This window comes from Cebus imitator, unplaced genomic scaffold (genome assembly GCF_001604975.1).
Source record: "Cebus imitator isolate Cc_AM_T3 unplaced genomic scaffold, Cebus_imitator-1.0 Scaffold76, whole genome shotgun sequence".
In the NCBI taxonomy this organism is placed as follows: Eukaryota; Metazoa; Chordata; class Mammalia; order Primates; family Cebidae; genus Cebus; species Cebus imitator.
Genome location: NW_016107391.1, coordinates 995582 through 1007704, shown reverse-complemented (window position 1 = coordinate 1007704; position 12123 = coordinate 995582). Strand labels below are relative to the sequence as shown.

Below are 12123 nucleotides of genomic sequence, written 5' to 3'. Positions count from 1 at the left end.
GTCCTGGGGCGGCAGCAGCGAGTAGGTGACCTGGGCGTTGGTGCCTGAGTCTCTGTCTGTGGCGCTGACGCTGCCGATGTGCAGGGCGGGGCTGTTGTTCTCGCGGACGAAGAGGGTGTAGGAGGTTTGTGTGAAGGCGGGGGCGTTGTCATTGACGTCGGAGACCAGCACGGTTATGTTGTACTCGGTTTTCAGCCTGGGTGTCCCCAAGTCAGTCACGGTGATGGTGATGTTGTACTCGGCTTGGCTCTCTCTGTCCAGTTTTCTCTGTGTCACGAGGGTGTAAAAGTTCTTGAATGTGGGCTTCAAAAGAAACGGGAGGTCGTTCTGGATGTAGCAAATCATCCTACCGTTATCCCCGGAGTCTGGATCAGAAACACTGAAAACAGCAACTACAGTTTCCGGGGCATTTTCTGGGGTAGGGCTGGAGAGCGTCGACAGGGTGAGTTCAGGGGCGTTGTCGTTCACATCCACCACTTCTATTGCCACAGTGCATTTTCCCGAAAGGCCCCCACCATCTGTGGCTACAATTTCCACATTGTAATATGGAGTTGCCTCGAAATCCAATGCCCTTTTCAGGCGAATTTCTCCTGTTATTTGGTCTACTACAAATGGTTGAGTAACTTCATCACCTTGAAATAGAGCATAGGCTACACTCCCATACGCTCCTGCATCTAAATCTCGCGCAGAGACAGCGACAATTAAGGAGTTAAGGGGGCTGTTCTCAGGAACCTGTACCTCATAGAGTGATTGTAAAAATTCGGGGGCGTTGTCATTATTGTCCAAGATGACAATGCGAACTGTGGTGGTCCCAGACCTGGGCGGAGCCCCACCATCCAGTGCCGTGAGTGTTAAGCTGAGTTCAGGTCTCTCCTCCCGGTCCAGCGCTTTGTCCAGCACCAGTTCTGGGTATTTTCTGCCGTCTCCGCGAGTATGAGTAGCCACATGAAAGTGCGAATTGGGGCTGATTGTGTAGTTCTGGACAGTGTTGCTACCTATGTCAAAGTCCTGTGCTATTTTCAAAGGAAACACAGTCTCAGGCTGGGTGCCTTCTGAGATTTTTAGGAGCATTTCCCTCTCTGGGAACTCTGGAGAATGGTCATTTATATCTGCGAGCTGCAGATCAGCTTGAAAAAACTGCACTGGGTTTTCTAGTAAGAGTTGGAAATGCAATATACAAGGTTCTGTCGCCCCGCACAACGCCTCCCGGTCTAGTTTTTTATATAGAAGCAAATTCCCGGTCTTTATATCAAGCTGCAAGAGCTCTTTGTTTCCTTTGTAATGGATTCGCGCGCCCCGAGTGGCCAGTTCCCCCACCCCGAGACCCAGGTCTTTTGCCAGGTTGCCCACAGAATAGCCACTTTCTGTTTCTTCTGGTATGGAATACCTAACTGCCTCAGAGCCAGCCTCCCACAAAAGCAACAGTATAGCAAGAAACATAACTTGCCTTTTCTGTGGCGTTTTTGCTAGCGCAGTCTCCATTGTTCAGACCCGGTCCAGAAGGCGCAGTTTCTTCAACTCGGTATACAATCCACCCAGATGATTTGCTTAAATAACCGCGAATTCAGTCTTTTTTGACTGACTTGCACAAGAACGACGTCCACTCTGAAGATTTAGCCACTAGATCTTACCTAAAATGCGTCCTTGTTTTAGGAAGCATTCAGTTTGGATTCCCCAGCTTAATGGCGCCTGGGTTATCCGCAGAGCCCGCTATTCACACTCTTAGCCTGCAGCGCCACCAGGCGTCCTAATTTACTATTGCATACAGTATTTGCCGTTTCATCCTAAATTGTAATCTTGATGTGTATCCATACTCTTTTGTCATATAAGCTCTCTCGATGATATCTCCAGTTCTTAGTTACTGGAAGTTCTAAATAAATGTTGCGGAGTTAACTTTCAGTGAGAGATTACTTTTGAGAAAAAACTAAACATATATTAATCTCCTCCATAAAAGTACCTTTGAGTACACAAACATACTTTTTTTGGTGGGTTTCTTATTTGATTACATTCAGTAAGTGACTATGAATATCTACAGAAATTTAAAGTTTAAGAAGAATTACTTTCGAAGTAAACAGCAATAACACCCAGAAAATGGAACAAATCATAGGTGTACAACTCAATAAATTTTCACAAAGTGAGCACACTCCTATAAGCAGAACCTAGATTAAAAATAAAATACTACCCAAACTCAAGTCCCCACCTGCTACTGTCTGGTTACCACCCTCTCCCCAAAAGATAAGCACTGTCCTGACTTCTGTGGTCATAGATTTTTTTTTGCTTTTTTTTTTTTTTAACTTTATACAAATGGAGTTGTACAAAGTTACGGTATACAGATTGTTACTCTCATGTGTCTGGCTTCTTATTCTCAATATTATGTTTGTCAAATTGATCTATGGCATCTTGTTCTAATTTTTTTTATTCTCATTGCTTTATATTATTCTGTTGTATGAATATACTATGATTTATTTATCCATTCTCCAGTTAGTGAACACTGGATTTTTTCCAGTTTTAAGCTATTTTGGGTAGTACTGCTGTAAACATCCTGTACTAGTCTTTTGGTGACCACATATATGTGTTTATGTTGAATATATTCAAAGGAGTTGGATTGCTATGTATTAAGATGTGCACATATATTTTGCTTTAGCAGATAATGGGAAAATTTTCATAAATAGTTGTACTAATACCAGCAAAGTATGAGAGTTCCAGTTGCTCCACATTCTTGTCAACATTTGATGCTATCTTTTCCATTTTAACCCTCTCTGGTGAGTGTGTGGTGATATCATATTTTAATTTTAGTTAGCATTTTCACTGGTGATTAAACAATTTGAGTATTTTCATGTTTGTCGGCCATTAGGATACACTCTTGTGAAGGGCTTATGCAAATCTTTTGTACTTTTCTGGTGGGGAGGCATTTGCCTGTTTGTTCTGCAGAAGTTTCTTATATGTTCTGGAAGTCCTTTTTCAGATACATGTATTGCAAACATCTTTTCCCACGCTATGGTTTATGTTTCAAGTCTATCATGGCATCTTTGATGAATAACATTTCTTAACTTTAGTCGGATTTGTCAATAATTTTCATTTATGTTCAGCATTTTTTTGTGTTTTATTTAAATGAAACACGAAAATATTCTTGTATGATATATTTCTGAAAGATTAGTTATTCCACTTTTCATATTTAGAGCTATAATCAACCTGAAATTAATTTTTCAGGTGAATGAGGTTGGAGTCAAACATTTTAAAATGTAAGTATCCAAATGCCTTATACCTTTGTACCATCTATTTAAAAGACAATCCATTTTCCATTGTTTTTGAAGTGTCATTTTTGTTATAAATCAAGTGACCATAGCTCTGAAGATGTTTTATTCAATCTTGTTTATCCTACAATAACATTATTATAGCTTTATCATGAGTTTTGTTATCTGAGAAGTAAGTTCTCAAGTTTTTTTAAAATACATTTTACTTTTAGAGTGGTTTTAGGTTCACAGCAAAAATGAGATTTCACATATGCCCCAGTCTCCACACAAGCACAACATCACCCGTTATCAACATCTTCCACCAGAGTGGTTCCTTTGTTACAACTGATGAATCTGCATTGACACATCATTGTAACCCATAGTTTACATTAGGGCTCACTCTTGGTGCTGTGTATTCTACAGCTTTGAACAAATTTTAAATGATATGGATTCACTTTATAGTATCACACAAAGTAGTTTCACTGCCCTAAAAATCCCCTGTGCTCCACTTATATATACCTCCCTTCCTCCCCTAGAACCCACTGCAAATGGATTTTTTTTTTTTCTGTCTCCAAAGTTTTGCTTTTTCTAGAACACCATGTAGTTGGAATCATGCAGTATGTAGTCTTTTCAGACTGGCTTCTTTCACTTAGTAATATCCGTTTAGATTTCCTCCCTGTCTTTTCATAGGTTGATAGCTCATTTCTTTGTGATGCTGAATAGTATTCTATGGGTTGAATGAACTGCAGTTTGTTTATTCATTCACCTACTGAAGGACCTGTTGGTTGCTTCCAAGTTTTGGCAATTATGAATGAAACTGCTATAAATATCCCTGCACAGGTTTTTGTGTAAACATAAATGTTCAACTCCTTTGGGAAAATCCTAAGAAACATGAATGCTGGATCACATGGTAATAGTATGTTTTGTTTTGTATTCAACTGCCAAACTGTCTTCCAAAGCGTCTGTACAATTTTGCATTCCCACCAGCAATGAATGAGAGCTCCTGTTGCTCTCATTACCAGCATTTGGCACTGTCAGTGTCCTGGAGTTTGGTCATTCTAATAAGCGTGTAGTTGTACTTCATTGTTATTTTAATTTGCATTTTCCTGTTAACGTGTGATATGGAGCATCTTTTCATATGTTTATTTGCCAGCTGTATATCTTCTTTGATGAGGTGTCTGTTAAGGTCTTTGGTTCATTTGGTTTTTGTTGCTGAGTTTTAGTAGTTCTTAGTATATTTTGAATAACAGTCCTTTATCAGATATGTCTTTTGCAAATATTTTCTCCTAGTTTATGTCTTGTCTTTTCATTCTCTTCATAGTATCTTTTGCAGAGCAGAAAGTTTTAATTTTAATGAAGTCCAGTTTATTAATTCTTTCTTCTATGGAGTATGACTTTGGTGTGGTATCTCTAGTTTTATTCCTTTTCTTCAAGATTGCTTTGGTTATTTATATGTTAAAATAAACTTAATGTTTGGTTCATTAATTTTCACAAAGAAATCTGCTGAAATTTTGTTTAGGATTTTATTGCATCAATAGATTGACTAAGAGAGAACTGACATATTCCCAACATCGACTCTTCCAATTAGTGAACCTTGTATATTCCTGTAATTATTTAGATCTTCTTTAACTTTTCTCAATATTTTACAGTTTTCAGTGAAGTCTGAATACTAGATTCTAGTATTCAACTAGATTTTTTCATACTATTTTTGAAACCATTGTGCATAATATTTAAATTTTTCATTTTTTATGTTGCCACATAGAAATACAACTCATGTTTGTATGTTGACCTTGTATCCAGTGGCATTGTTAACTTCATTTATTAATTCCAGTAGCCTGTAGATTCTTCATGGCTTTCAATGTGTATAATCATGTCTACTTAAAAAGACATTTTAATTTTGTCCCTTCGAATCATAGTGCCTTTATTCCTTCTTTGCTTTATTGTGCTGTTTAGGATCTGTAATAAAATACTAAATTGGAGAAGAAAAGACAGGTATCCTTGTTCATTCTTGATCTCCAGAGGAAAGTTTTCAAAAATTTACCATTAATGATGCTTCCTGTAGGTTTTTAAAGTCACTCTGAAAGTTCCCTTCGATTTTAGTTTGCTAATAATGTTACTATTACTGTGTACTGAATTTTATCAAATGATTTTTTGTGTATGCATTGAAATAATCATGTTTTTTTCTTTATCTTTTAATATGGTAAATTATAATAATCAATTTTCAAATATTAAACTGCCTCTGTATTCCTAAAATAAACTCCGGTTTCCAATAAATTATTATTTCTCTTTTATATATTTCTAAATTTTACTTGCTAATATTTTTATTTTTTATTTCTTTTTTAATTTTTTTGAGATGGAGTTTCGTTCTTTTTACCCAGGCTGGAGTGCAATGGCGAAATCTTGGCTCACTGCAACCTCTGCCTCCCGAGTTCAAGCAATTCTCCTGCCTTAGCCTCCCGAGTAACTGGAATTACAGGCTTGTGCCACCATGCCCAGCTAATTTTGTATTTGTGGTAGAGATGGGGTTTCTCCATGTTGGTCAGGCTGGTCTCAAACTCCCAATCTCAGGTGATCTGCCCGCCTCAGCCTCCCAAAGTGCTGGGATTACAGGAATGAGCCACCATGGCCAGCCTTTGCTAAGATTTTTAAAGGGAATTTTTCCATGTATATTTATAAAAAAGAATAGTTTGTCATCTTTTTATATCTTATTCAGGTTTGAATGTTATAATCTATTCAGATTTATGCTGACACCCAAGTTATTTGGGAAATGTCTATTTTTCTACTCTCTGAAGGAGTTTGTACAAATTAGTGAAAATTTTGACATCAGGAGAATTCACTATTGTGAATTAGAAAAGGTTTTTAATGAACAGCTTTAATGTAATAGATATGACTAATCAGATCTTCATTTCTTCCAGTTTCAGTTTTGGAAAATTGTGTTTTTAAAGGTTGTTTTCTGTTTTATATAATTGTCAAGTTTATTGGCATGAAATTGTTCATAATATTCCCTTTTTATTTTTTAAATGTTTGTAGGCTGCTAGTTGTGTGTGTGTGTGTGTGTGTGTGTGTGTGTGTGTGTGTTTATTCCTGATATTGGCAGCTGGTGTCTTCCTCCTTTTTTCTTGATTGTCTTAAAGTTTTAAATTTCAATCATTACAAGAAACCAACTTTTAGCTTCCCTGATTTCCCCTGTTGTATATTTGTCATTTATTTAGTTTCTGCTTATGTGTGTGTATAAAATTTTCTTCCATCTTTATTTGCATTTGATTTGCTATTCTTTTTCCATCTTCTTAAGATAAAAGCTTAGATTATTGATTTTTGGCCTTTCTTTTCTAACATGTGCATTTAAGGTTTAAAATTTCCCTCTAAGTACTGTTTTGATATGCCAGGTCTTAATTTTTCCCAATTCAAAATATTTGGAAATTTCTGTTGTGATTTATTCTTTGACTCACAGGTTATACAATTTAATTTTAAAATATTTGGAGATTTCCGGTTATATTTTTATTTCTGGCTTAATTCACTATGGTCAGAGAACATACTCTGAGTTGTTTCGATTCTTTTTTTTTTTTTTTTCCTAGAAGGAGTTTTGCTCTGTTGCCCAGGCTGAGTGCAGTGGTGTGATCTCAGCTCACTGCAACTTCCACCTTCCAAGTTCAAGCAATTCTCCTACCTCAGCCTTCTGAGTAGCTGGGATTACAGGTGCCTGCCACCATGCCTGGATAAATTTTGCAATTTTAGTAGAGACGGGGTTTCACATGTTGGCCAGGCCAGTCTCGAACTCCTGACCTCGTGATCTTCCTGTCTCAGCCTCCTGAAGTCCTGGGATTACAAGGCACGAGCCACCATACCCTGCCTCAATTCTTTTTTAAAAATTTGAGGCTTCTTTTATGACCAAGAATATGAACAATTTTTTTTTATATCCTACATGCATGTAAGAAGAATGTGAATGCTCCAGTGTGCTGTGTTATGTCAATTTATTTGAATATGATGTTCGTGTTGTTCAGATCTTCAATATTTTTTGCATGTGTTTTGTCTTTTTATTCTAATAGGAATTGAGAGAGTTGTATTAAATCTCCCAGTGTAATTGGGTTTGTCTATCTTGCATTTGTATTCTATCAACTTAACTTTATATATTTTGTAGTTGTCTAATCGGGATGTATTCAGTCTCAAAACTAACATATTTCTGATATATTTATTTCTTTAGTATTACACAACACTTCTCTTTATCTCTAGTAATGTATCTTTCCTAAAAGTCTTCTTTGTCTTATGTAAGTATAACTACCTAGATTTATTGTGGCTAGTGTTTATATTACTATAAACTTTATCCCATTCTTTTAAACTTTTACTCTTTCTGTGTTCTCTCTCACACACACACACACACTTATTTGATAGAATAAAGTTGAGTTTTTCTTTAATCTAGTCTGACAATTTTTGTTGTTTAATTGTGTTATTTAATCCAAATATTAGTAATATAATATCTGATATCTTTCCATTTATACTTACCATCTAATTATTTTTCTATTTGTCACTAAAGTTTAATTTTTCTTTTGGACTATTCAAATATTTATAATTTTTATTCCTTCAGTTAGTATTTTATTACTTTGAGAGTTATCCAAGAAATCCCAGCATCTTCAATCTACAAGAATCTGACACACATTATTAATTTTACTACTTCCATGATAATGCTTACAGCCTTAACACTTTCTAACTCTATTTATACCTTTGCCTTGTACATTATTATTGTTATAAATTTAAATTATATATAAAATTTAAATCATTTAAGAAACTAGTATTAATATTATTGCCTTGTATAATCAATATTCAATCAACGTTCATTTACATTTACCTTTCTTGTTGTTCTTCATTTCTTCCTGCAATTCTGTGATTTCTTTTGGATTGTTTTCCTTCTGCCTAATGCATTTCATTAAAAGTATTTCTTGGCCAGATGCAGTGGCTCACGCCTGTAATCCCAACAGTTTCGGAGGCTGAGGTGGGCAGATCCCTTGAGGTTATGAGTTTGAGACCAGGCTGGCTAACCTGGTGAAACCCCGTCTCCACTAAAAATACAAAAATTAGCTGGATGTGGTGGCACATGTCTGTAATCCCAGCTACTCAGGAGGCTGAGATGGGGAGAATAACTTGAACCCAGGAAGTGGACATTGCAGTGAGCCAAGACTGTGCCACTGTACTCCAGCCTGGGTAACAGAGTGAGACACTGTCTAAAAAAAAAAGAAATAAATTATTTATTTTACTGCAGGTGTAACTGTCATTAATTCTCTCAATTTTTGTCTGAAAACTGCATTCATTTTTGAAGGATATGTTTGGCTCCTTTAACAGAAATATATTATTTTTTATATGGTTGCTTTTGAAATTATCTCTTTGACTTTGGTCTTGAGAAACTCTCCTATGATATGCGTAAATGGGCTTTGTTTTTATTTATCCTGTTATTATTTATTTCTTGTGAATCTTGGAGAGTTAGGGATTTTCACCAATTTTGGAAAATTCTTTATAATTATCTCTTTAAATGTTGCTTATTCTTCATTCTTGCGCTCTCTTTTAGTATGTTAGAGTTTTTAAAAATTACATTCCACATATCACTAATGTTCTTTTCTGTATTTTTCATTATTTTTTTCTCTGTGCTTATATTTGGATATTAATATTGAATTGTCTTGCATCTACTAATCCTGTATTATTTTATGGCTATGCCATTAAATCATTTAAATAATTTTAATTTCAGATAATATAATTTTTCAGTTCTAGAATTAACTTCCACTTTTAAAGTTCAGTTCTCCATTGAAATTGTTTTTTTATTTTCTCTATTGTTCTTTATTTTTAGCATATCAGTCTTACTTATTTTAAAATCATTCGGTTAATTATAATACTTGAATAATCTGTGGGTCATTTGTATTGTCTGTTTTTTCTCTTGGTTTTTGTTCATGATATCCAGTTTTTGGTGTGTGTACCTAGTAATTTTTTATTGAATGCTGAATATTTACATAAAAAGCTATCCAAGGTTAAGATATTATCTTTCTCCAGCAAGAGTTCACCTTTTCCTCTGTCAATTTGATAGAGTTATGTCTAAACAAATCATCTAAACTGAAACAGGCACTGGGCTTTGTCAAGGTTCTTTGCAGTCCTGATAAGCACTTGGCTCTCCAGAATTTTCAGCTGAGAACTTGGTATATTCTCCAGAGCCTCTTCCCATGGCAGGTCCTAAACTCTGATCTTTCAATAGCAAGACTGCTAAAACTTCACTTTGCTTTTCAGGAATTTCCCAATTAGTTTTTAGTCTTAGTTTGACAAGTGTCCTGAGGGGAAAATTTGGCCATGAACTTGAATCTTTCAGTCAACTCAAACGGCTATTTAAGATACTCTGTCTCTGACAAAAGCTTTTTGTTCTCAGACTTAACAAATTTCCTCAGGGCAAAACTCCTGTCAAGAGTCTATTTTCACCTCCAAGAATTTTCCTTCTCAGGAATCTTAGTCCACTCAGATCTTATTATATTTTCTGTTTTCCATTACTTCAAACAGATAATTTTACATTTTAACCAATTTTTAGAGTGGCTTTCTGCTGCTAGATAATTCATTTACTCTGGAAGCAGAATTTCACCAAATATACGCATAAGTTTTAACCTTAGACAATTTACAATATATTTTGTAACTTTTAATAGTAAAAGAAGAGGGAGTCAATTTGTTTTGTTTTGTTTTGTTTTGTTTTGAGACAGGGTCTTGCACTGTCTCCTGGGCTCAAGCAATCTTCCTGCCTCAGCCCCCTGAGTAGCTGCAACTACAGATATGTGCCACCATGGCCAGTTAATTTTTTGTTGCAATTGTTGAAACAGGGGGTCTCACTATATTGCCCAGGCTGGTCTTGAACTCCTGGCCTCAGGCAATCCATCTGCCTCCGAAGTGCTGGGATTATAGACATGAGCCAACACACCCAGCCTCAAAGCCATCTCATTTAAATAGCTAATAATAAATGGAAGAAGAATTAAGGTTGACTACCAGATTTACATCTTACATATTTGTATATGTTCTGTTCTCACTTTTATCAATTCTTCACTTCGATTTTTAAATCAAATAAATGCTAAAAACTATGTTTTAAGAATAACTTAAACTGTCAATAACTGTCCTTTTTATTTCATTACATGTTTAGAAAAAAAGAGCAATTCAGGAAAAAGTGTAAGTAATTTAACTCCTGTAGAATGATACTTGAAATTTAAAAATAAATGTTTGATTAAAAAGCAAGTTCTTCAATTGCTCATATTCTGCCAAAAGTAAAATAGAGGTGTCCTATAGTTATATCCATACAATTTTAACTAGTTTACTGCACTTATTGATCACAGCATAAAACAATTATCGCTCAGATAAATTTATTATTGTTCCAGTCTCTTCAAGGACAAAATAATATTATCTCATGCAAGTGCAGCTGTGGCATAATTGAGAAGTTAAATTAATTCAAAATAACTGAAGGTTACATTAAAGAACAAACAAAAGATAATTAAACATCAAAAAAATTATTTTTTGTAAAGACTGTCCATATCTGCAAAGTAATGTGAAGTGAAAAACCTGAGATTAACTGATTATCAGATTTAAACAGAATAGACAAGATGCAGAAGAAATTTTCCAATTATTTTGAAAGATGGGGAGAAGCTGTAGGAAAACCAAAAGATATGAACATATTAAAGTACACTTGGATTTCTATTTGCAGGGCAAAAGGAAGTACAAGGAGACCTGAAGTTCTCAAAGGTCTTGATTTTGGGAAGAAATGTAGGGCTTATTTCGGATTCCGAGAATATTTTTTAAAAGGTGATATCAGGCCATGATTTAACAGTTTTATTTAGTGAAAGGTTATGGCAAAGTATATGAGAATTTTCTCTTTAATAATTATTAGTAAATGATGTTATTTTTACAAAAGTTAATATTAGTATTTATGGAACATTATCATATGCTAGGTAAGTAGCAACCAAATAAAATAATCACTAGACATACGACTATGTCACTAGAGGAAAAGGGTCACAATTTTAGTGCATTACTAATTTAATGAAATGCATATTTATATACAATTTCTGAAAATAAGTATACTAAATTTTATGCTCATGGCTATTAAGAGGGCTTAGCCTAGTACAGTCAACAAGAAAGGAGAAGGTAATTATAAAGTTAATTACAAAAAATTTCAAACACTCTGGCCTTGCAAACATTAAATTACATGGTAAAGACGGGCACAACAAATATTTAGAAATTCAAGAGTTCATATATTCACTTAAACGTTCCATTAAAAAGATGTTAATGTAAGAATTTCATTAAAATATAATTTATTTTTATCCTCATTGAATAATTTATAGTTATAGAAAGATTAACCACCAGTAGATCAAAAATAGAGAAAATAATATTCAGTATAACTAAAAATGTTAAGTGCAATTTGTAACAAATTTAGCTATATCATGCATAGATTTGAAATTGTATGAATATTTAGATAAGTAGACAATTTTTTTAAATAAAGGTATTGTAATGGGAAGTTTGACAAAACTAATAACGGCTCACTAAACTAAATACAACACTTAACTGAATACAAAGCTATTCCTGAAGTTGGGGTTTTCCTTAATTTCCCTCCCCGTGTCCTGACCCAAGAGATTAGGAAATATTGGCTTCAGGAACTTGAACTCACCAGTCCCAGAGTCTCCCGACAGACACACCTCGTACTGGTAGCTCTGGGACAGGGTCCCGGTGCCGCTCACGTCCACCAGATGCCCTGGAAAGGGACCCTCGGGCACCGAGCAGCCACCCACCGAGGCCCTGCTCCTCCTGCACAGCCGCACCGCCACGAACAGGAGCACCGAGAACAGGAAGAGCGACGACACCGAGGCCAACGCCACCACCAGGTAGACGGTGA

General features: G+C 35.3%; 2 protein-coding genes across 2 annotated transcripts in view; both read right to left on the bottom strand.

The window, feature by feature from the left end:
• LOC108306982 (protocadherin beta-5-like) overlaps positions 1–1965 on the bottom strand; it is a 24819-nt gene extending 22854 nt beyond the window's left edge. The window contains exon 1 of the mRNA XM_017532145.2: positions 31–1965. Within this exon, the coding sequence (XP_017387634.2) occupies positions 31–1482 (1452 nt within the window). The 5' untranslated portion in view covers positions 1483–1965. The remainder of the gene's footprint in view (positions 1–30) is intronic.
• A 9168-nt stretch (positions 1966–11133) lies between these two features.
• LOC108306980 (protocadherin beta-4-like) overlaps positions 11134–12123 on the bottom strand; it is a 4101-nt gene continuing 3111 nt past the window's right edge. Inside the window, exon 2 of the mRNA XM_017532144.2 lies at positions 11134–12121. Within this exon, the coding sequence (XP_017387633.1) occupies positions 11792–12121 (330 nt within the window). The 3' untranslated portion in view covers positions 11134–11791. The remainder of the gene's footprint in view (positions 12122–12123) is intronic.